General features: G+C 39.4%; 1 protein-coding gene across 2 annotated transcripts in view; it reads right to left on the bottom strand.

The window, feature by feature from the left end:
- The window catches only part of STK32B (serine/threonine kinase 32B), a 165,088-nt gene that overhangs the window by 37,745 nt on the left and 101,689 nt on the right, over nt 1-25,654 (bottom strand). The window contains exons 5-6 of one of the 2 annotated variants that reach the window (XM_065665304.1): nt 13,683-13,720; nt 4,754-4,843 (exon numbers count right to left, since the gene is read on the bottom strand). In XM_065665304.1, coding sequence (XP_065521376.1) covers nt 4,754-4,843; nt 13,683-13,720 — 128 coding nt within the window. The remainder of the gene's footprint in view (nt 1-4,753; nt 4,844-13,682; nt 13,721-25,654) is intronic. The other variant, XM_065665305.1, reaches the window with a different exon arrangement.

The following is a 25,654-nucleotide window of genomic DNA, read 5'->3' as shown; positions in this document are numbered from 1 at the left end:
TGTAGTTTACTTCCTTCCTTGGGTCAGCTTGGGCTCTAACAGGAACCCTCTAAGAGGTCGTTTAGCTTCCTGAGAAGGAAAGAGGCTCAGATGTCTACCACACTCCAGACTTAGGGTAATGATTTGCCATGATGTTAAGCTGAGGAGCAATTGCAAAACAATATGGTTAATCTTATTAGCCTTAACAGAAGGACATAATCTGTCCTGGAGGTTAGTATTTTCCTACTAAATACAAGGACTCTGGCATTTTCTGTCAAATGAAGAATACTGTGGAAAGAGACACAAGCAGAGTTTAAGCAAGGTTTTTATAATCTCTGCACTGAATAGATGACGACTGTGAAAATGAAGACCTTGGGCCCACTGTAGGAGAGGATCTGGTTCAAGACCATCTTAAGAACCTGAACATGCACAAGTCCATGGGTCCCCTGATGAAATCCATCCACGGGTCCTGAAAGAGCTGGTGAATGAAGTTGCTAAGCCACTGGCCATAACATTTGAAAAATCATGGCAGTCAGGTGAAGTTCCCGGCGACAGGAAAAAGGGAAATATAACCCCCATTTTCAAGAAGGGGAAAATGGAAGACCCAGGGAATTACAGACCAGTCAGTCTCACCTCTGTGCCTGGCAAAATCTTGGAGCACATTCTCCTGGAAGGCATGCTAAGGCACATGAAAAACAACAAGGTGCTTGGTGACAGCCAGCATGGCTTCACTAAGGGGAAATCCTGCTTGACCAATTTGGGGCCTTCTATGATGGGGCTACAGAATTGATGGGCAAGGGTAAAGCAGTTGATGTCATCTACCTGGACTTGTGTAAAGTGTTTGACACTGTCCCACACAACATCCTTGTCTCTAAATTGGAGAGATATCAATTTGATGGATGGACCACTCGGTGGATAAAGAACTGGCTGGACGGCCGCACACAAAGAGTTGTGGTCAATGGCTCAATGTCTGGCTGAAGACCGGTAAGGAGTGGTGTTCCTCAGGGATCGGTGTTGGGGCCGGTCTTGTTCAACATCTTTGTCGGTTACATGGACAGTGGGAATGAGTGCGTCCTCAGCAAGTTTGCCGATGACACCAAGCTGTGTGGTTCGGTTGATACGCTGGAGGGAGCGAATGCCATCCAGAGGGACCTTGACACGCTTGTGAGGTGGGCTGATGCCAACCTCATGAAGTTTAACCATGCCGACTGCAAGCTCCTACACGTGGACCAACCTGCTGGGTTGGAGCAATGCCAGGCACAGCTACAGGTTGGGCAGAGAAGAGATCCAGAGCAGCCCTGCTGAGAAGGGCTTTGGGGTGTTGGTCAATGAGAAAATGAACATGAGCCGGCTTCTGTGTGTGCTCTCAGCCCAGAAAGCCAACCGTATCCTGGGCTGCATCAAAAGGAGCGTGACCAGCAGGTCGAAGGAGATGATCCTGCCCCTCTACTCTGCTCTTGTGAGACCTCACCTGGAGTATTGTGTGCAGTTCTGGTGTCCTCAACATAAAAAGGACATGGAACTGTTGGAACAAGTCCAGAGGAGGGCCACGAGGATGATCAGGGGACTGGAGCACCTCCCGTATGAAGACAGGCTGAGAAAGTTGGGGCTGTTCAGCCTGGAGAAGAGAAAGCTGCGTGGAGACCTCATAGCAGCCTTCCAGTACCTGAAGGGGGCCTATAGGGATGCTGGGGAGGGACTCTTCATCAGGGACTGTAGTGACAGGACAAGGGGTAACGGGTTAAAACTTAAACAGGGGAAGTTTAGATTGGATATAAGGAGGAAGTTCTTTACTGTGAGGGTGGTGAGGCACTGGAATGGGTTGCCCAGGGAAGCTGTGAATGCTCTATCCTTGGCGGTGTTCAAGGCCAGATTGGACAGAGCCTTGGGTGGCATATTTTAGTGTGAGGTGTCCCTGTCCATGGCAGGGGGGTTGGAACTTGATGATCTTAAGGTCCTTTCCAAATCTAACTATTCTATGATTATATGATTTTAAGAATAAATATATGTTTTCTAAAGAATTTCAGCATTTCCTTCCTTGTACCACTTCTTGACAAGTGTCTGCTACACAAAGCACAAGTTACTCTGCCTTGTGGTAGTGGAAAGCAGGAATTCCAAGAGGATGAGACTATTTTTCATAATTTTAACCTTAAAATACCAAATCGCAATGCTTAAAACTTGCTACAGCTTTTTGTGCTTTCTCTTGTTAAAAGCTAGGTTTTTTTCTTGTGAGGGAACCTTGCCAACGGAGACCACTAATGAAATAAGAAGGTGGTGGTGTACTGATGTGTGTGGATAGTCTAAAAGATGCTCCAAAGGACACTAAATTTCCTGTTAACTCTTAGCAAAATACTTGAGGAACACTAACCTATATTTTTTTACATTTATTTTAACTAACGTGCTTCTGATCATTAAGCTGCCAGATGAATGCACACATTCAGACTAAGACAGACAGATGCTAAAATGCTAACTGACCCCTAAGCAAGTACTTGGCTTTTTTCTGCTTTCATAATAATTATGCTTCATAACAGAAAACTGCACAAACCACTTCAAGATTAAAAATGTAGGGCCATCAAAACAGTCATTTTATTGTTTACCAAATTAAATCTCAGAAAAAAATGCTGTTGTCTGCTCAGCACCACAATTAAATATGGAAAACACCTATTCTGGACTTGAACTGCAAAATAGCTACTCTTCAAGTAGATTTTTGGACAATCTGTGCAATAGGAATTTGCACATCTAATGACAATGGCTGCTACAAGATTCTAGGCAACTATTTAAGCAGAACATACAAGCTCTAGCAAAGAAGCTGTTTAGAGAAATACAAACCTACCATATCAAAAATGATGGAATCTTTTAACTTTTCAGTCAGCCTGTATTTAAGGGCACTTAGGTGAATGTGATCAGTTTCACACATCAGTCATACAGCTATTTTGTCTGTATGAGTTAGGGGAAGGTCAAATTACTTGTAGACAAAAAAGACTTTTTTTCCTGAGTTTGGTTTGTGCATGTGTTTGTTTTGTCGTTGGTTGTGGGTTTTTTGTTGTTATAGGGTTTGTTTGGTTGGTTTTATAAATAAACCCACCACATATTGGCAAGAATGCTCAAGCAAGTTCTTTTTAAATGAAAGCAGTTGGTGTAGTTGAGGTTTCAGCATCCCTTCTCCTCTGTTTTCACCACAATGAATAGGGGACCTGTGGTGCAACATCAAACACTCAGGTACCAACCCTGAGGGGAAGCTCAGTATGAAGACTTAATTTCCTAATGCTCTGCATCCAATGCCTGTGCAGTGCTGGCCATCTCATCTAAGCAGAAACACCGAGCTAGACACTCAGCCAAAGCTAACTAATACAAACTGCTGAGAAAATGTCAGTCTACAACCTCACTCTGCATAAGTTCAGTGCTTGAGTCAGGACTACATAAAACGTTTCTTAGTCTGTTTTGAGTAAATTTATAAGAGCAAACTAGCCAGTGTCAGGTCAGTTCATTGGCCCTGAGCCCAAGGGGCACAGTGTGCCCACACACTTGTTATTGCATCCTATTAACTGCCAAGAAAGGATGGCTGTGAACAAGCTGCTCATAGGCAAGAGACTCCAGTTAACTGTTGATTCATGACAAAAATCACATCATATCTGAAAACACAACTGCTTCAGTGCCTGGGACTGCTCTGACACAGTCTCACAGCTCGTACTGAGGCACAGGCATCTGCCTGCTTCATGTGCAGGTTGGTACAAAGCTCTTTGTACTGCGAAATAAATAAGTGTTAAATCCTGTTTCTTTGGTACATGCTTTTACTCCTCTGCTAATACACACAGCATAGTAACACAGTGGCCTTCAGTTCCCCAAGTGACATTTTCCGAACATGATCATTTACTAATATTTTACAGCTGCATGGGTGCTGGGTGTGCTCAGAGGATGTCTGCTGGAGAAAATCTCTTGGAGATACACATATCTCTCAGTATGGTTTCCTGAACCCAAATATGTTTAGTTTAAGCCAGTCATCATATCAATGAGAATTCCACATAAAGACAGAATTACACCAGCATCTGCTGTAGGAAGCCACAAACAGGATAAATCACACCTATTCTTAGCCATGGAAGCTAGCCTAAGTTTGATGGAACAAATGATACTCAGGAGATGCCTTCTGTCCTTCAGCTCTAGAGGAAACTTGAATTATTAAATTATCCAAGATGCTTAACTTTTAGACACATGAGGACAGTTAAACTGAATTTTACCCCCCAGCCTTAAATCTACCTATGCATTTAAAATACATAAGTAAAACTTATAAAATGCCCCTAAAAGCCACAGGGGAAGCACTTAAGTGGTTAGTTGCATAGAACTCTAATTTTAAACAGACATGCTTTTGAGGAACTCAGCATAGCAAAGTAATTATGGATGTACCTAGATACTTTTAAACTGGAATTACATGTTCTTTGCTAGATCACATCCATAGTGGTGCAAATATAACCATATATTCTTGCCTCCAGATGTGGCGGGTTGCAGGAAGTAATGCAGTTGAAAATCTCCTGAATTTGCTTCACAAAACCAAACAGAACCTGACTAGAAGAAGAATAAAGACCAAGCTCCTGACCCATCCCTCCATCACCAGTGTTTTCTATAGTTAACACATAAATACTGTCAAAAAAAAAAAAAAAACCCAAAACCTGAGTACATTTATTTGTATGCTCTCAACACTTAAAATCATTTTAATATACCATTTGTCAACCTTAATGTATGACTTTTCTTATGCTTTTAAATGGTTTTGAAAACTTACCCATATAAGGTTTTGTGCCAGCCATAGAAGATGCTTTTTCTGAGCCTTTCACTATGGTTGCTATGTTAAAGTCAGTGATATGAACATGTCCTGCAATTACACAAAGTAAAAACCGAAGTTAAAATAGCACATCATAAAAGCTTTCCTTCCTTCATTTAACATTTAAGTGATACTGAATAGAAATTAAATTGGAAAGACCCATAACAGTTCATGGAAACTTGCTATTAAATGCTACTCATCATTAGAAAAATCATATTGGCAGCAAAGTGATGGAACACTTTTTTTGTATGGTTGCACCCACTACCTGCTCACAGTGCTGAACCTTTTTTGCTGGGCACCCCTAAATCTTCTCCTGCCATGAGCACTGAAAACAATAACTGGCTTCTCAAAGCAGCAGCAAGCAAGAGAATGAAATCTTATCCTCAGCTACAGTCACCCCCTCACAATCTCAGGTATTTGTGACACCCGTCTGCTGTCACATCCACATCATGCTAACATCAGCCTGGCTTTTTCTAAGTCTCCTCAGGGCAAAAACGGAGCAGAGAAGAAAAAGGGTATTTTTATAATACAATAACAATAAAATTAGATCCATGGTAGCAGCGGAGTATGTATGTTAACAGCAGCAGGTCCTAAATGATCATTCATTCGACAGCAGGTTGCAAGATGAAAGATAGGTGACAGAAGTCAGCCTCAGGACTTTCTGCCTGACCAGCCAGACAGCTGACTAAACTGAACTAATCAGGTTGGATGGCCCAAACCTGCTGTCATTACTTTTTTCCTGGGGTAGTTTATGATGAACACAGGTTAAACTGAAGCAATAGTTGTTCATCCTGGCTTGCCATAGTCAGGTAAACTGAACATAAATCCAGCCTGAAAACTTCAGGCATTTTACTCAGTAAGTCGGCTGTTAGGTTTTGTATCTCTGCTTAAGGACTAGTTTTATATGTGGTGGAGTGATGCAGATATTGCTCTCTCTGTGATTACGTCTGGCAATGCCATTGTGGAGGACAGAGTACAGGAAAAGTACTTCCTTCTCCCTAGCCCTGCACTCAGATCAGGATTAATTCATCAATGTGTTGAACCCGAGTCTTGAGTGACAAGTTCTTGTGACTTTTTTTTATGATCAAGATCTCAACCTAATTCAGTCCACAGAATGGAGCAGGTTTTGGGCATGGTGCAGTTGTTAAGCCAGGGAGGTTGTTATTATGCTTGCTGTCAAAGGTGAAAAAAGTGTAACAAATGACTGATGCTGAGCATTACCGTGGTGCCTGACAGAAGAGAGCAGTCTCAGCTAAAGATTATGCTGCTCTGACAATCTAACCTAGATAATGTTCAAAGTCTGCAGGAAATGTGTCTGCCAACCTCTAACAAGTCTGCAGCTGTGCATATGTGAACCAAAATTCTCAGACCCCTAATTTGTCCAGACCTGAGCTGGTTTTGAAGGGAGAAAGGAACATTTAGCACATCCCACTGCTGAACTTAAAACTATTTCTCCAAACAGGAGGCACAGTAGAAGTTTTTGATGAAATGGTTTGCATGATTTCTGCACTTTTCTCAATAAAAATGCTTGCATTTTAATGACAATTTCTTCCTTCTTAAGACCCGTGCCCAGGAAGGCATCTGCTCACAGCAGACAAAAACTGTGCAAAGAGGAAAGCGATCACTTTATAAGGAGAGGGAAGTGTTAGCCTGCCATAACAAGAATCACAGCCAAACCTGCCACTGGATTTCAAGGTAGCATTCTTCCTTCCTGGTGGCTGGAGTGTAGCATGTTTGAAGTTTATTTTGCAGTAATAAAACACCATGGCAGAAGGCTTCTTGAAAATTACAATTGAACCGCATACAGCCGCCTCATGACAGTAGTTTTAAGCAATTCTGTGTACACTGTAGAATGAAAATCTGCAAGGATCTCAGCAGACTAATACTTTCTTCTTTCTTGACAGATAACTGTGTTTTATAGAGATAAATATAAAGTCCTGTCATTTAAATGACAGCATTGTAAGTGATGCTCCCTATTAGAATGCCAGCATGGTAGCCTGTTGCAGAACATCTATCGCATAATATCCATTCAGACTGATCCAAATAGTTGATTTGCAATGAAAATTGCCTCTCCTGCAGTGCATTGTTTTCTTTCCCAGTTATTAGGTTTCTTTTCATTTAACAAAACCAAAATAGCACATGTGAAATGTTGTATACACTGACTGATGGTTTTTGTTAAAAATGCCTTTCTTCAAGGTAAGGAATGGATTAGGTTGTGCATAGCTTCTCTGCATCCTGCTGCTGACACAGCCATGGTGGGCAGCTCCTGTACATGTAGCAGGGCAGAGCAGAGCCCTGTCTGCATCACTGGAAAAACTCCACCCTTGTTCTTCCCTATCATAAGACCACTCACAGCCCATGGTTGGCCTGCAGGCAGCCTTTTCCTGTTGCTCTAATCGGCAGGGCAAACGAAGGGAAAGGAAGGCATCCCCAAGGCAGGCAGATGACTGTGTTGCCTAAGGGGCTGCGCGCAGCACTTGGTGGGAGCTGGGGGCTTGGCTAGAGGCTCTGTCTGGGATGAAGTCAGAGCAGGGGGTAGTTCACCCTGTGCCTGGGGGCAGTGGGGGAGGGATGGAGGGATATCAAGGCAAACTACTGAACGGTTTCAACTCTTTTAAGCCTAGTGACTTGTTTTGTTTATTAGGGTTCTTTTAAGTTTTAATTTCAGGTGTGAATATTTCAAGAGACAGACCCCAATTCTCTGTAGGAGTCCTTCGAATCAGCTTCTAAGACATCTTTTACTGCAGCTGCTGCATATAGGAAAAGGAAAGGTCGCTATTGTTGCAGTGAATATGCTGAGATATTAATTACTAGCTACTTCATGCTGGTTCCAAAATTTCAGTTCATGGGGACTATTTCCCATCTGAGCTTCACACCTTGTACTTGATCTCCCTTTCTGGATGTTACTGTGATGAAAGAAATGTCAAAACCAAGTTTGTACCCTGGTGCAGTATTGAACTAAGCAGTATGTCAGTACACTTGAGTTTAGCTTTTAAGAGCTGTGAAGCAGACAGAGCAGTACACAACAGATTCAGCAACACCTAACTAGATTCAAGTCTCACAGGGAAAGAGCTCATTACTTAATCCCCACAGCTGCATGACCCCATCTGATAACAAGACGGTGATGGAGATGAGGGAAAGGCAAATGACCATGTTCCTCTGACTCTGTAGAGTGGCTTTCTCAAATCATCCCAGACTGCAGATTTCGCATACATCAACATGTATATTGCAAGCAGAAAGTATCTTAGTGGAAATTGTTTCAGAAATTGCGTTCCTGCAGTCAGCTTCCAGTTAAGTTTTTAACAGAGAAAATTTGTAAGTTAATACCTACAGCACAGTGTATGACTTTGAGAAGCTTTATGCATGCACTTCAGAATTACTAAGTGGTTTTTATGCCTCGCTTTTTCACGTGGCCTGAAATCTCAGTATCTCAGGCAAACAGCAAATGATCTTCAGATTATTATTTAATTTTTGAACAAATCCTAATGATGATTAAAACAAGTCCTGAGCAGTGGCTAACTAAATGGTGTTAGTAGACTGACATTTAGCAGAGGAAAATGTACATGACTTCAAACCTCATTGAATTACTCAGAGGTTGAAACCAAAGGGGTGAATGGAAGGGCAAAGAGAAGAAATACCAGACTGGAGTTAATGCCACCAACTCAACATGAATCAGGGCTGATGGGAAATCTCAACATAGTAACATTTTGGAGCAAATTCAGCCTCAAAAGGTCAAACCCTATGAGCAATTTGTTCATAAAGCCTCTCTCTAGGTTCATCTGTACTACGTAGAAGAGTGTAGCTCACATCTATGTGAACTTAGCATGACTTTGGCAGTCTGCCACTTATCATCAGGGAAATTGTAAAAAATCTTATTGTATTGCTATAGATGGGTTCAGTGAGGCTGTGAATTTCAAAAGGGTAGGCTGTATAATGGCCATGTACGCATATATTCAAATATATTTTCAAAGAGTAGGTAGCTTCAGAAAGATGAATTATGCTGAGAGCATTCATCTTGTTAATCAATGTTGGAGGTTAAATGAGATATAGTGCCTGAAAATTGAGTGTGGGTATGATAAGGACAGGCCCGGATGCAGACACACCAGGTACATCTTCAATGAAGACTTTGTCTCCCAGACATCACTACACAGTGATAATGTAGCCAGTTCAGTTCTTCAGAAGTTAATATTGAGGTTCAAAATATTGAACTTATGGATTATTTTTTCATCCAATTTTGGTTTTAGGACCAAGATTGCTCATTAGCTGAATCCTTCAATTTTGCTGTTTTTTTTTTTTTTTTAATGAGAGCTGAGATTGCCATGTAATCAAGGCAATATAGTTTTAAGGAAAACTCTGGGGATCATAAAGCAATATAATCATATATAATAAGGCACATATGAATGCCAGCTTAAATCTGCCTTGCTGCCTCATTAGAGAAATGATTACAGAGTAAAATTATCACTACCAGATGCAAAAATTGAGTCTAACCCTCTACTCCCCCCAACCCTAATAAAATGGAATTAGTCTTGTTAAGTCTAAGAGTGAAGTATTAGGTCTCTGATGTGAATATGGAGAACCACCAGAGGACATTCGGTGCCATCAGAGGTGGCACCATCAAAATGAACAAACAAGTAGTGAGTCTTAACATAACTTCTATTTAAGCACAGTAGTGTTAAGGGTGCTAAAAATTCCCTTCACTCAAGGAATCACCAGAAAAGAGCATGGAAAAGGACACTGAAAGTTATTAAATGTTCAGAAACTGTATCCAGCTCAGGAAATGCCTCAGTCACAAAAGGCTGAAGGCTGGGTGAGTACCTGGGGGAAGCACCACAAAACATTGTTTTTATGTCATGCTCTGTCATTCACTTTCTGGGGACTCTTGGAGAGAAAAAATTCATCCACATGATCCAATATGGTTGCTTTTCTGCTTTGAAACTGAAAGCTTGCATATCAGTAACAGCACCTATAGTGAGAGAGAGTGGCAAGAGGACTGGGACAGTGTATTATAAGAAATTAAAAAGGCTGAGGCGCTTCAGTTGAAGGAGTTTTTTAATATCATGAATATTGTGGTTGTAAGATACTATTCACCAAATCCTGCAATTCTAGAAGCAGAAGGTGGGTTTTTTGAGACAAGAATGCTTCAAAATATATAAAACACTTTTCTTTGATGAAGGATGGTGCACTTCTACAGCATGTTGCTCCAGGAGGTTGTGGAGGCCACTATCAGTAGCAGCTTCAAAGAGGCAGTAGACAAACTCACTCATTAAGATTCACCCAGAGTCTAAAGCGGATATGCAGACGTACTCTAATATCCTAATACAAAAGTCGTGTGTGATAGAAAGCACTGAAGCATTCGGTGACTAAGTGGCAAAGAGCACACTCCATGAATAGTATCTATCTCTTCTTGACCCTGCTTCAGACAGAATGCCAGCTGAGGACTTGGATATGACCCAGCAGGGGGTTACTCTTCAGTAAACCAAGCAAGCACCTTGCTGAGTCTTATGAAATGATGTCCTGAAAAACTTGCTTGAGAGGAAATTGAACCCTTGCAGATTTCCTGTGAAGAGAGTGTGTTAATGGTGTGGTCACTCTGCACAATGCAAAACCTGGATGCCAAAGTAGAGGCTCAGAATTTCTGAAGAATGACCAGAAATGTTAATATCAATGGTGCTAACAAATAGCTATAACATCATCACTGCTTCATCAGGGACTGTAGCGACAGGACAAGAAGTAGTGGATTTAAACTCAAACAGGAGAACCAGTCTATGATTCTATGAAAAAAAGGAGCATATTCATCTGTTTGCTATTGCTTGTTTTTCTCCATTCTAGGTGTTCTACATCTCCTTAGACATCATGGATCATGGAAAGATTTAAAGACATCTTTAATTTCTTTGGTATTTCAGAAAAATAATGCAACATGGACCAGACTGTCCAGCTTTCAGCTCTAAAGGCTGTTATTTCAGTTATATTGTTCTAAACCATTAAAATGAAAGGAATAATAGAGGAAGCAGAATACTGTTATTCAGAGAGTTTTATAATACTTTCTCTGCACAATGATAATAGCTCTTCTGAACCACCAAGTAGTCCCTACAGCTAACGCTGGAATAATTCTCTTTCAGATGCATGTTAGCAGAACAGAGCACTTCTATGAAATTTAGAGATTAGAGTTAGTCATAAGAGCTTTCTGGGAAAGTTGGGAGGGAAACATTACCAAACAGCTTTATGGACAGCATTAGTTTCCATTTGATTCCAGTTCAGAGAGTGAACCTTGAAATCACCCCTTTTTCTACTCAGAGAATACTCCTCTATAGGGTAAAGAATCTCTCCAGGAGATCAGGCAGTCATCTTCTGGTAGGGACTGAACACTATTTTAAACAGTTAATTACCCCATTCTCATGGAGCTTTATGCTTCTAATGATTATCAATCATTTATTTCCACTGATGCATGAGAACCTGTGCTCAGCAGTGTCAAGATGTGGCTTTGCTGAGAAGTATATGGGAAAATTCAGGCTTCCTTTGCCAGAATGATTTTGAGTATGTTGTATACATTTTCATATTCTTTGCTTGTACATTAGATTTTCATGGCTTAAGACAAATTTCCTGTTTCACTACTTCTGTATTCCTGAGTTATGTTCCCTAAACCGTAGCGATAAACTGCAGTGAAACTAGTGTTAATGAGCAGAAATATCTATGATCTATAATCCTGGTATATATTATGAAAGTAAGTCTATTCAACTGCTTGAAATGGCATACCAGTGCATTTCAGCCAAAATAGGTTTCTTCAGTGAAGTCAAAGAAATCTAACTCACTAAGACAAACTCACAGTCTTAAATGTTGTGCATATCCAGTTCCATAATACCTTGTGTAAGCACAGCTCGTTTAATGAACTGTAAGAAAGACCTAGAGGTAAAGTCAAGCATACAGGAAACTGTTCTGCCATCTCAGAGGCCACAGGCTAAAATAAAGCTCCTTCCTGTGCACCTGGTTAGACTCATACTAGGTGAATTTGTTATGCTTCCTCTACAGCGTATTAGCTTTTACAGACTTCAAGGATAGCATTAATCTTGCAAAACGTACATCTGTATGGTGGATATCTGTATCTTTACTCAAAACGTTTAGGTATTAGTCACTAAAGAGAAATAGATACTGGCGTGTAGTGAAGACATCCAAAATAGATTGGGTTATCTAAAACGTGTCTTTGTCTTTCAGTTATCTGTAAAGGAAGCCTGTGATGACAAGTAGGATACAGACATCTGTCCAACTGGTGTCCCTTCATTTAGTGAGTTGAGGTGTGTAGACCCTTATCTACATAACAGGTCTGTGAAGCAAGGATCCATGAGCTGATTAATTCTGCTGGCCAAGGTCTGTCTGCAAGTCTAGAGAAACATGGTTGTTTCACCACCTGTCTGCAGGTGTGCTATAAGGGAGCAGTATTCTGCTGCTTTGCAGAAAAGGGGCTATCCGTCCCCAAATTTCCATGCTGTCTACAGATAATTTTGTTGCTGAACAACTTATAATCACCAAAAGACCTTCATTTTGCAGCATATCGCTCACTCTGGTGTAGCTTCTACTCTGCAATACTTGAGTCCCCATAGGAAATCTCTAGCAAGAGCCTAATTGTGTGCAATAATTGACCTTGATGAGGGGCAAGGAGAGATAAGAGCAATCTTACTTCAAAGGCTGTCAATCAGAGTTTTAACATACTCATAGTAATTTCATGTTGCCTTTCACATCTTTGATTCACCCAGGACTTAACGACAAGAGATTTCTTTTTCATGCTTATTTGCTGATATCAGTGTCTGGGGAACGTTAACCTTGATGGGTCTGAGACATTAAATTCCTGAAGTTCTAAACGGTTTAAGACTCCAACATTATTTAGCTTTGTTGGCTTCCATATTCCCAGGGACAAACTCCAGCTGTTTGCAATGTTACCTCTTTAATCAAATTTAACTCGTATACACAGCAGCTCTGCAATGGGTTTTGAAAAATAATGCTAAAGTTGGCATAATTTCAAGTTTATATTTTCTCAAAGATTAACTCCTTTTAATCAATTTCTTTGGGAAACAAAGCACAGCAAGAGTTTCCTGCAGTAGCAAACATACATCTCCTTTTTCCATTTAGTCTTCCTCTGGTACATATTTCTGTTCTGACTGATACAAGGTTAATGCCTTCTTTACCTGCATTTTCTTACGTTTTTCCTATGAATAATTGCAAAAAGATGCATGAAGTTTTAGCAAAATACTTCATAGATAGCTTGTATGTGTCAAATTTAGGTTTCAAGATATTAACTGCTTTTTTTTCATACCACACTTTTTTTGTTTGAGATCATGGAATCAGTACTGAAAGTTCAAAGCGGATTATGTTGCCTAGGGTTTTTTTTATGCTATCTAAACCAGAACATGCAGAGTCATAAAAAATTTGCAGACTTAAAAGTAAATTTCTAAATTCCATATTTAAATTTAGGAAAGCAATTTCAGAGATCTACCTGAGAAATAATTTGCTCTATGAAATTTCTTAGCTATTCAGAAGTTCGAAAAGAGAACATAAGTGCTTAGTGCGGTTCTACTGCTAGACCCCTAAAAATGGATTATAGCGATTCATAGTTATCCTGTTAATAAAATGTTAACTTCTTTTTACCAGGTGTCTCTGGTGATCTCGGTATATCAATACACACTAAATTTTTTCTTCTTCACATCTTGCAAATATCAGAGCAGTTTTTATCAGTAGAAGAGGAAATTACAAAACCCGCAAGGTGGACAGACAGCCTTTGCAAAGGAAGTCCAGGTTTAGGTAGGAATTAACACCTGAAGTTGATGTACAAAGGATGTAAAAGCCTGTCACTGAGATCTCAAGAATTAGATCTTACAGAAAGCAGTCAATATTCACTTACCATGCTCATCCAGTAGTATGTTGTCAGGTTTGATGTCCCTGTAAAATGAGGAAACGAATGTATTACTTTTCATACCCAAATTAAACCTGCAATTTCAAAGTTTTGTCCATCTGGGTATGAGGACCAAGTCACTTAAATCATTATAAAACCAATGAAAACCATATCACACATTAAGGCAAATGATTTTTATCTACATCTTTTTACCGCCCTGAGAAAACATGCATAATAAAGAGGCTTTCTAGGTTTCCATTTCATGTGGTTTTGTATTCAGATGGTTAGCATTGACATGGATCTGGTTTTCACGATTATGTGCTTTATTCTTTATAGCAGCGGGAACAAGAAGATGGAAGATTTGCATCTAGGAGGTGCCTGATTGCCTCAGGGACTCCGCATTTGACAGACCCAAGAAATCATTTAATTGGAAACATCGGTGATCTCCTTTTTCTGCCAGACCCCACTAATCAGCCATGCTCGCATGCATGATCACTCACATACTGTACAGTCCTGCTAGCTATCTTATGCTAATTGGATAAGTCAAACAGCATTCCTTTTAGCCCTTGAATCCCCACTTGTCTGTATGTAATGGCAGGTACGATGCTGAGGAAGGGAGCAGGGGAAAGGGAAGATGGAGATCATGATGTGGTGAAACACCAGCTCTGTCATTCTTGGCACAAGGGACCAACATCAACCTAGAGAGCTGTACTTTCAGGATCGTTTCCATTGACCTACATTCATGCTGCTGTCAGGAGGGATGGAGATGGCTCTTCCCACCCACTTTCTTTGTCCAGCATCATTGCTCATAATGCAGACCAGTTCTGGGGCAAACTCATTTTCTTCCCTTTGCCAGCCTGGATCCATCCCTGGTTTGGCTCACCCTATGGCTTGGTGACTGCGATGCAATGGTGTTGGGTGGCCCTGCCTTTTCTCTGCCAGCTTGCACTTAATACAGTTTTGAAGCTGTGCTCTTGGTGCAGCATTGCCGGAGTGGGAGATGCATCAGTCCACCTTGAGCATTTGCTGCTTGGGCTGCATTTTCCACCAATCTCAAAAGACAAGGGACTATAAACTGTCAAAATAAGCCATTGAATGAATCCGCAAATGAACTCCAAACACTTCCACCAGTGCAATTTCTTTCAGCCAAAGGATATCTTGATTATTCCGATTTAAACATTTCCTAGAAAATCCTTTCCTGACTGAAATACATACTAACACAGACTTTCTAACAGATTTCTTTTCCTGAATGTGCCTGTGAATGGAATAAAGAAAACTGAAATGTTGCAAGAGGAAAATGTGTTACATCAGAATGACTTCTGAAGTAAATATCGTACAGGAATAAGATAGCAATACCAATTATGATATGTATATTGCTTGCATGAAACGAGCTCACTTATCACTCCAACTCCACACCCTCACTGACAAAAAAGGCAGCTTAGAGTTTACTACTCTGAATTCCATGCTGTCTAGCCCATCCTGACAATCATATGAAATTGCGAAGTACACTAAGATTATGTTTACAATTTGTGTAGCAGCAGCTGGGGAAACGTGGGACAAATAAGAAATTACTTTGAATCATTCCCTGCACATTTGGAAATAACGTGGATGTGTTTGTGTAAGGAAAAGGATCTCGCTATGAATTACCATCTGGAATAGACATTTAAATTTATACTGATGTATCAGTGAGAAATACTGTATTTTTTCTGCACAGCTTACAGGTTATCTATAATTGTCTGATTCAGTAGCAGTTCTAGTTATATGTGTAATATAAAAGGAGAAATCTCTCCTACAGCCCACATCACCCACAAACCTCCAAACTTTGACCTATTATATCATTTACCATATCAAAACCTTTCCTTGCCCTCATTTCACATGAGTGAAGTTGTGGGTTACAGGTGAACTGTAGAATTAAATATCTTTGCTTATATTATAGAACTTCTCTGGTTGAATTATTGTAGAAAAATATTTATATATAATGTGACATCTAATCTCTCAGTTGATGAGACAGTTTTGGAAGAGCTGCTGTTCAGCTGTTATTAACAATCTCTGGGTTTTGATACCCATTTTCTGATAAGAGTTGGAATTGTGCTTTCATGCTGAAGAATATTTGTGGTTGATCCACATCTTGAAAATACACCGGTGACTTTCAATGGAAATGAGCGTGTCATAGTTTAGTCTCTTGAATTTAATATTTTAAAACTTTATAAAAGCATTTCAAACTTTGTCTTCACAAAGTTCAACAAGCACAGTCTGACTCTGCACTTCTCATGCGGGTGAAAACAACAGGGGTCACACCCAAGTACACCAGGGTCTTTGTGGCTTCCTAAAATCAGTGCTACATTCAACATCACTCAAACTGTTTTTCCCAGTTTGAGAAAGTAAGAATTGGAATGGTACAACCATTAGTGCTTCACTGATAATAATACTGATGAAAAGGAGAAATTCAGAGCTATGAGTAACTGCCATGTGTACAACAATGTACCCAGGGATTGCTCATTACAAGACTGTTCCTTTTCTGTGTTTTCTTCAAGAAGAAGAGTGTAAGTAATTTGAATATCTGGTATGGTGTTGCACCATTAAATAGACTATACTTTTTATTGTGCCAGAAAAGACAGCTGTGTGTATTATCAAATGTATTTTTCATGCAGTTGCATCTGTAATATTCAGAAAGTTGAGTATTAAAATTAGCTCTGTACTTATATTTCTGTGACTAATTCAGGCAGTGGCTGATACTTGATGCAGATGCACACAGACCATAAGGTCTTTCCCACCTAAGGAATTTTCCCCACTGTGGCTCTGCCAACTTTCCTCATTTTGCTCAAGAGGCAGGACTGTAGCTGGGGGCAGGTACAATCGTGTATCCCTTTGCACACAGTAGCCCAGCCCCTCAATCCCTAGGGCAACTTGATAGACTCATAACTGTGTCTCAGATCTCAAAACAGGCTATTTTAAACTGCTTTTACAGCAAGTAAAAGTCATGAGCTACCTTAAGTCAGAAGATGACCAAGTTTTTTAAGTAAGATGCTGTTTTGGAATCACATGCCTGGAGATGTGTGTGATGCATAGATTCACATGGCACGTGAAAGCAAAGTGCAGAGTCACTGTGAAGAGCATGATTTCCAGCAGCACTCTGTTATGTGATTGTCCCCAGTTTACAACATGCTGTTAAAAACTCTCCTCTCCAAAGGCAGCTTATTGAAAGACTCCAAGAGCAACAAGGCCACTGCTCTGCCCTTGCACTGACCACTGCTTGCTAAGTGCAGGGCAGGGAGCGTCCAACACAGCTGCGGGGAAGACTGCATGTCTAGGGGCACTGAAATTAAAGTTACTGGACATACTCAAAATAGAGGGCTTTCAGCATCTGTTATACAAAACCCAGCTAGTTTCTTTAAATAAATACAGTAGTTAAATTTATTTAAATGGTAAAAATACTGTTTATGTGGGAAGGTGGATTCAAAATATAAATCCTTTTTAAGTTAGGCAGTTTAAATTCAAACATGTTAAGTAAGTAGAATTCTGTTTTGACTACACATCAATTCTTCAGATAACATTTTTCCCCTTAGCAAGCATGTTCAAACAACAGGGTGTGAAATTCAGCACCTTAACTTCAGGGTTTTCCTGTTATGCATAGCCCTAGCAAAAAGAATGAATTGAAACACTCATAATACAAGTATCTTAAATCATCTCATAAGAGAAACTGAAGGACTTTTGAAAGGAGCAAACTCACTCATAGTTTGAATACAGAAGATCCCTGGGCTGCCCTCTAACCATTCACCAAGCAATGACCAGCAGAGCTATGGCAGTGTCCTTAACATTGATTTCATAAACAATTTCACAGTCTGTACTGGTGCTGCTCCAACTCTTTATACACAGACAAATCAGAGCAACGTAAAAATGGGAGTTAGAGAAACCTTCAGTCTTTGCTCAATGACAAGACCAGGCAAAACTAACAGACCAGGTAGCCCAAGAAACTCAGAGGTGTAGACAAATGAGAAAAATTGGAAAAAATCACAGTTTGTCACTTGTTGATATTGCCTGTGAAACCATTTCTAGTATTCTTCAATTGCCTTAGTTACAAATGTCAAACTAAAGCTGCACTAAGGATGAAAGTACAGTAAGGTTCTGTTTATAATTCCCAAGTAGGAAAGAATGATTGATAATCTAATTGTATCTTCTATAATATCTAGCCTGAGTAAGCATACAGTGTTCGAACATATTCCCTCTGCATGGAAGAAAACCATGAATGTGGCTTGACTCATGTTCACTGCATATCCCAGAGTCCTTTGAACTGAATGATTATAAATTACTTAGGTTCAAGTATCTGTAGTTTTAATTACTGCTTCCATCAATGTTTCTTTCTGGTGTTACTAAGTGGGGTAGAAGCAGATTTCTAAATTAAGAAGCAGAGTTGTGTAGTCTTCATCCTTGGGCGTTTTCAAGACCTGAATGGATAAGCCCCAAGCAACGTGGTCTGATCTGAAGCTGATGCTGTTTTGGGCAGGACATTAAACTAGAGGCCTCTGGAGGTGCCTTCCAGCCTGAACTAGTCTGTAAGTCTATGAAAAATAATGTATGCAAGCTCAAATTTAGCCATCATTTTTATTCCCCTCCTTTTGGCTACAAGAAAGTTCGTGAAAGACTAATGAGACCTGGGAGAGGACCATATATGTGGAATTTAGTGCATCTTTGGTATAGTTCATTGCAGTTGGAAGCTAATCAGAGCTTCTATATGTTAAATTCTGTCATGGGGCTTGAATGCTCATGAAAAAAAATAGTAGGAATAAATAGTCTATCCTCAGCATGAAAGGTTCAAATAGAAATGCTCTGCTGTTCAGCACTGGAGAGGTCTAACGCATTATTTTATTAGCTATGTGAAGTGGTAAAAAGATGATTATTTCACCTAAAAAGGACTCAGAAATCTCAGTAAGAGTGAGCAAAACAGGGTAATTATATTGCCAGTGCCAGATAAAATTGAGAATAGACACAAATTATAGGTATACACCAGAAAAAGAGAATATGAATTAATCATCAGGATTCATGACCATATATAACCTTCTAGAGGTCACACTTTTGTGTCGTTTATGCAGGTCAAGTAGTCTTAGACAGAAGACTGAAAAACATGTGATGATGCCATTAGCTCTAAAACCTGAAATCCGGAACAATTTCCAAAAAAAGTTTCATGTGAACTGCTTCAAATTAGCAATGAGGACATTGTAACTTTGGAACTTTATTGATATCAACTGGACTTGAAACATCAATCTAGAAGTGAAAGGTGTGTGGTTGGGGAAGTCAACCATGAATTACCCAGCTTTGTGAAGGAAAAAAAGTAGTAGCTGGTTCATTGACTACCACTTCACATTGACAACAAATAATTCTAAGCAGGTTGCAGAAAAATATTGAATATAAAGGTGTTATGCTGTAATTTAAAACAAAAGTAGGTCCTTCAGATTACCTGATTTCGTAGCATCTAAAGGAAAACCATAAAAAAATTAAAAGATCTGGAGAAGGCTGAACAAAAAATTCCCTGAGAGTAAAGAACAAATAGATTAGTTTTGTTTAGTTAGCAGAAGAGGTCTGCAAGATGCGATGTGATAGGCGTATCGAATAATAAATAGTATCTAGATGGTCATTAGAACTTTTCTATTTGCTTTTGGAAGATGAAAGCAAGGTTCATATTTCATAAAACTGAAGTGAACTAAACAAACAGGGCTTTTATTTATACAACTGAGAATTAAACTCAAGTTGATTACTACAAGACATAATTGCGCAAAAATGCTGCAGAGGCTTAAACAAAGATTTAGCCGTTGATGTGAATAACAGAACTACCAGCTAGAGTTCCTCCAGCTAAGATTAGTCTAATTGATTTAGGAAAGCAATTCTACAGCAAGTACAGATGCTGTCTTCCCTTCACCTTTCTGAAGCACATTGTAATAATGCCAAACACAAGATCTATGCTTTCCCTTAAACCTGTGAGAATTGAAAAACTCTGCCCATCTGTTTTATTCTGCTTCCATATTTTGCAGCAAACATCCAAACACCACAGTGCTAGTTTCTGCCATGTTTAAATTCGTGATTTTTTTTTTTTTTTTTTTTTTGCTTTTGCCTGTATTTTCTCCTTATTTTATCCAAAGATTCCCCGTGTTTCCAACACAGGAACAGCTTTTCTTTGCCAGTCCAAACAGCTTTTTTAACTGTCAGAAGAAATATTCCAATTATAACAGCACTGGATGGGTCTGAATTCACATGTGTAATAACCCTTAACCCTGTAGTCGGTATCAGCAAAAATCCAAAGTACATTCTTTCAACTTTATGTCTGACAGATTTCACTCTTTGCCTTGCTGCTTCAGAGCAGGATCTAATGTATTAGCACATTTCCATGCTCTTGAGCTTCTAAAATCCCACAGTAATGTCCATGAGCATTTTAGCTGATAGCAGTTTTAACAGCATGACTTATTAGAAGTATTTTCACTTTTTAACAATGGCTGGTTTTCTCTGAATGAGGACTGTTCAGCTTTCAACTCTCCATTAACCAAAGGCAACGTACAAAGAGAACTCAGTTGTGTACAAACTCATGAAATTAAGTCTAGATTTTTAAAAGGAGCTCTTAAATGCTTTTATTTGATAGGTAAATGTCAGGTACTCACTTTCATTCAAAGGACAAAATCTAGCATAAGAACAACAGGTGTAAGTTGAAACAAGAGAGGCTCAGACTGGATATAAAAGAAAACGTTCACCATAAGGACAGAAAAGCAGTGGAATAAGCTGCCCAGAGGGGTTGTGTGGTCATCATCCCTGGAGTTTATCAAGCTATGACTACATAAATCCCTGGGAAGACTGGTCTGTCATACCTGATCATGCTTTAAGCAGAAGGTTAGACTAGAGACCTCTTGAGGTCCCTTCCAACCTGATTTTTTTCCCACAATCCTTTATGTGTAGACAAGTTCTGCAGGGAGAAAAGAGGGCTTCCTCCACCTTTCAGCTGAGCAGCAGCAACCAAGTAGCTTCCTATAAACCATATGCAGCACTACAGCCCCTAATGACCCTCCTCCAGGGGGAGTGGTGATGTCTAGAGCCTATTGAAATAAAACTCCATGACTTAGAGTATATGCTTGACTCATTCTGTGGTGAGCCCATATTTACAAGTGTATCACTAAAATTAATTGCCTTACAGTTAAGGTAGCCTATACATTTGCAGTATGTTATGGCTTTTTTCTCAGTGATCATTTCAAAATACTCAACAGAGAGATTAAAATAGATGGATTTTTGATTCTCATAAGGGTGCAAAAGAAGCAAGATCCAGCAAAGGCCCTCAAAGTCAATGGAAGGATCACATTGGCTTCAGCAGGCACAGTTTCAACCCTAATAAAGTTTTTCTCATACTCTTTTCTCATTGGTGTTGACAATCTAAGTGTATGCTGTGTAGGATAAACCTTGAAATGCTGAGCTTAAAGGCTTTTTCCCTAATTATCCAGCTGTTATTTTATCTTAATACTTTTTTGCCTTATGCAGAAACAGGCATTTGAAGTTACTGTTTTCACTGGGGGGAAAAAATTATGCTAAGATCACAGAAAGTTACATTGACTAGTTTTTAACCTACAATGACCTTCACAGTCCCGTTTGCCTTCTCTTTGTCAGAATAGTCCAAACACTCATGACTGAAAGTGAGCATTGGTTGTATTCTTGGATACAGGCAATGCTGTATGAAGACCAGAAGTCTGCATTGACTATTATATGCAACTGTTGAAGTTCAGAAGACATCTGCTACCATTAAAAAAAAATCACAATAAAAAGCAACAGCTTCTGGATAGCAACCTGAAAACATGCAGGGATAATTCTGGTGAACTCAGTTTACCAGACTGTCTCAAATACTAAATTATTCTCTATTATTTCCTCATATATACTATATTTATATACTACAGAATATATAGTAGTAGTATATGATATTTATATACTACAGAATATACCTGATGAGAGCCTTTTTTTTTATTAGGGTTTATTTAGGTTTAGTCAGTCACACCAGTGTTTCACATTAGATCACAAACATATACCTGCTACATAGTAATGATGTATCATGAGTATCTCTGGACAATTTTTATGAAGATTAATATTAAATGCATAGCAGATCTTAACAGCTGTAAAAATGGCAATGAGTTGGGAAATAAAACTTTCAGCTATGGATTATTCAAGTTCACATGAGACTTACCACTGTATCAGAGCACTGAAGTGAACCATAACATACATTATAAAGAGGTTTCTCCTAATTATGGAAAGGTGAATACATTCTGATTTTCACAGATAGGGACCTTATTTCCTTCCTATGTGATATTTAGATTCACAAATAATACAGATGTCAAAGGTATAAAAGAAAGCGAGTGCATACATAGTGAGGTTTTCTCATGGCAAATTTGTTGAACTTGTGCATGAAGGAAATGTCATTGTATGCTCTACAGGCAAGAGATTAATTTGGTCAGAGGTGTTTTCCTTCTGTAAGGGCAGCACAGAAATGATGCATTCTCCAGAGCTGAGCTGTGTAGAGTACCTATCAAGAATGGCTGTTCAAGAAACTGCCTTAATGAAGTCTGATGCATCCTCTCTTCCTTTCATCAACACCTCATCACTCATTTATCTTTTTAGCTTTTTGTTCCTTACTAACATCCTTCCTAGTTCCAATAAAAGTTCAATTATATGAAAAAAAAAGTCATAGTAAGAATCTCAGAATTATTTACTGCTATTTCCTATCAGATGGCTAGGAATGAAAGACTTTTGACTGCCTGAGACCCCTTATTGCCAGTTCACATACCCCTCACTTAGATCTCACCAGTAATTGCTGCCACTTACTGTCCTTTCCTAAAAAGAGTCCCAGAGCCTTATGTTCCTGCTCTAATGAATGCTGTGTCATGACCCCGTGAATCACTGTAATTTTGAAATTTAAAGACTTCAGTAAAATTGGAAATTAGCCAAGAAGATGTAGTATTAGACTATGAGAGACCTGTAAAGAAAAGTACATCTTGTGGATGCCTGTTTGTACAAATCCGGAGGTGTTTCCTCAAGGCACCACATCTGACAGCCAAGCCATAAGGATAATTTAATAGGCTTTCACACTTCATGGTATCTGACTAAAACAGGAATGAGGAAACAATGTCTGTTCATAAAAGCCACTACGGGTGTGGACAGTAAATGCAGAAACAAGTGATCAAGATGACGAAAAATTAATGTGCTGGTCCTGATCTTTGCATATTTACACTTGGGCTAATTAACTGACAGCCAGAGACAAGTTACACAGGTAATTTATTGTTGCATGGCTTTAGCTGACCTGAGTAAAGAAGAGATTCAGAGCAGCCCTGTGGAGAAGGACTTGGGGGTGCTGGTTGATGAGAAAATGAACATGAGCCGGCTTCAGCGTGCGCTCGCAGCCCAGAAAGCCAACCGTATCCTGGGCTGCATCAAAAGGAGTGTGACCAGCAGGTCGAAGGAGGTGATCCTGCCCCTCTACTCTGCTCTTGTGAGACCTCACCTGTAGTATTGTGTGCAGTTCTGGTGTCCTCAACATAAAAAGGACATGGAACTGTTGGAACAAGTCCAGAGGAGGGCCACGAGGATGATCAGGGGACTGGAGCACCTCCCGTATGAAGACAGGCTGAGAAAGTTGTGGCTGTTCAGCCTGGAGAAGAGAAGGCTGCGTGGAGACCTCATAGCAGCCTTCCAGTACCTGAAGGGGGCCTATAGGGATGCTGGGGAGGGACTCTTCATCAGGGACTGTAGTGACAGGACCAGGGGTAATGGGTTAAAACTTAAACAGGGGAAGTTTAAATTGGATAGAAGGAGGAAATTCTTTCCTGTTAGGGTGGTGAGACACTGGAATCGGTTGCCCAGGGAGGTTGTGTGTGCTCCATCCCTGGCAGTGTTCAAGGCCAGGTTGGATGAAGCCTTGTGTGGGATGGTTTAGTGTGAGGTGTCCCTGCTCATGGCAGTGCGGTTGGAACTAGATGATCTCGATGTCCTTTCCAACCCTAGCTATTCTATATTTATGGGAATAAATAAAAAGGTATGTACCTTTTTAGCTATTTCTCTCTTGAGAAAAAAAAATATTCCAGCACAGCTGAGGTCCACTAATTCTGCTTGAAAGCAAAAAAAAAAAAAAAAAAACCAAACTGCTGCTTTGCACCAGGATGTCCATGCATGAATTTATCTTCTGAGAAGCAAAGGGTACAATAATTCATTTCATCAGCTCAGCCATTTCCATTTGCACTTTCTGGAGCCTGTTATACAGAGGGGACTCACAATGTCAAAGGGCATCGCTTCTAGTGTCCTGTTTTGGTCTAACATGTCAAAAAGCCTAAAATATAAAATATTAATTGCTCTAAGTTCTGTCTAGTGGGACTGACTTAGTCAGCCCTATTTCCATCCAGGGGAATAAAAAATCTGTGTTTCAGACTCCAAATAAGGCATGGAGCCAAAGCTGTAGTTTTGCAGTGATTTACCAGATACAATTTGATAATCACCAACTTCCACTAGAAGACTGTGATTTTTTCAAACAAATATAGGTATGTGGATGGATAGATATCAGATGTCTTAGAAAAATTAACTGTCCTTCAAGAAAGGCTCAGACTAACAAATATTACAACTTGAAAGGTAACCTGGTTTCATCACAGTGTTTTAATAGTTTTGTAATGCTTTAATCATATGTTCAAATTTTACAGGAATCATTAAGACAACTTCTAGATCTAGGAATTAATAGAATTCCAGAGAAATCTGTGTGAAACAAGTAAAGGCTTGAGGATCTGAAAATCATTCCATAAAACTGAAGCATTTTTTATGAGATTCTATACATGCAAACCCAAATAATGTATTTACCACCAATCATAAATATGTGATTTTGTTCTAATACAGTCTGTGATGCATTATTCACGAACCTGAGGTACTCAACCAGTCAGTAAGCCTGGCAGAGAAAAATATTTCTATTGGATCTTCTTATTTAAAATTGTCGCTTTTATTTGAAATCTTTCACTTTCCCTGCAATTCCTATTCCTGGGGCTTTAATGCAGAGGTAAAAAGTCCATAACTACTTCCAACTAATTATCTGTTAGCATGCATTCATACGATACTAATCAGAATCCTATAATTCAGTCCTTTATTGAACTTTGGAGCCTTTTCCTTCTGTGTGGCAACTTGTGTGGCAACAAGATCATTTTCTAGTATGTGTGCAAAAAATAGCTGCTGTAATAATTTTGACAAGTGAAAATGCCCTCACTAATGAAGGCCTCTGAAGATCTTATCTTTTCCTACGTTCCTTTAAAGAGTGTCTGGACACCTGGCTTAAAGCTTGGGATTGTAGTACCCAGATATATAGAAATCTGTTACTGTGATGCTAAGCTCTGTGGTGCCTCTGATTCCTGTTTAGTTTAGTATTATTTTTACTAGGTGTCCATGAAGATCTTGGATTTTCTTAGTGCTTGTACAAGCCAATTTTATATAGCTCTGAAAATAAAGCTGTCAAAGAAGGCACCAGAACATGCTTATTTAGAAATACCTCAACTGGAACATGCTTATTATTTTCCAATTTTATTTCTGTTTGGAGAAATATGATTATGAAAATATCTTCAATTTTCTATTTGTAACAATAGGTGGCAGTAACGATATCTACATTTGACTGAATGGACAGTGGTCTTCAGAAACGCTGTATTTGTCAATGTTAGCTTAGAGGAATAGTTGCAGTAGATATTATTATTCCAGACTGAGGAAAATTAACTTTTTAAAACACAAATCCTATACTTTACATGTCTGAATACATGTAGCCAGATGATAGTCTTCTTTGGCTAGGTCCTAAATTTGCAGAGATGCTAAATTAAGATTAAAATATTAAACACAGAATGTTTCATTATACTGTTCTTTCTGAAGATCCAATATGACTGTATCACAGACTTGATTACATACTGCAACAGCAAGAAAAATAGGTGAAGATTCTTATATGCTATAAA

This window comes from Lathamus discolor, chromosome 1 (genome assembly GCF_037157495.1).
Source record: "Lathamus discolor isolate bLatDis1 chromosome 1, bLatDis1.hap1, whole genome shotgun sequence".
Lineage (NCBI taxonomy): Eukaryota > Metazoa > Chordata > Aves > Psittaciformes > Psittacidae > Lathamus > Lathamus discolor.
Note: the sequence above shows the minus strand (reverse complement) of the source record. Positions and strands in the feature narration are given on the sequence as shown.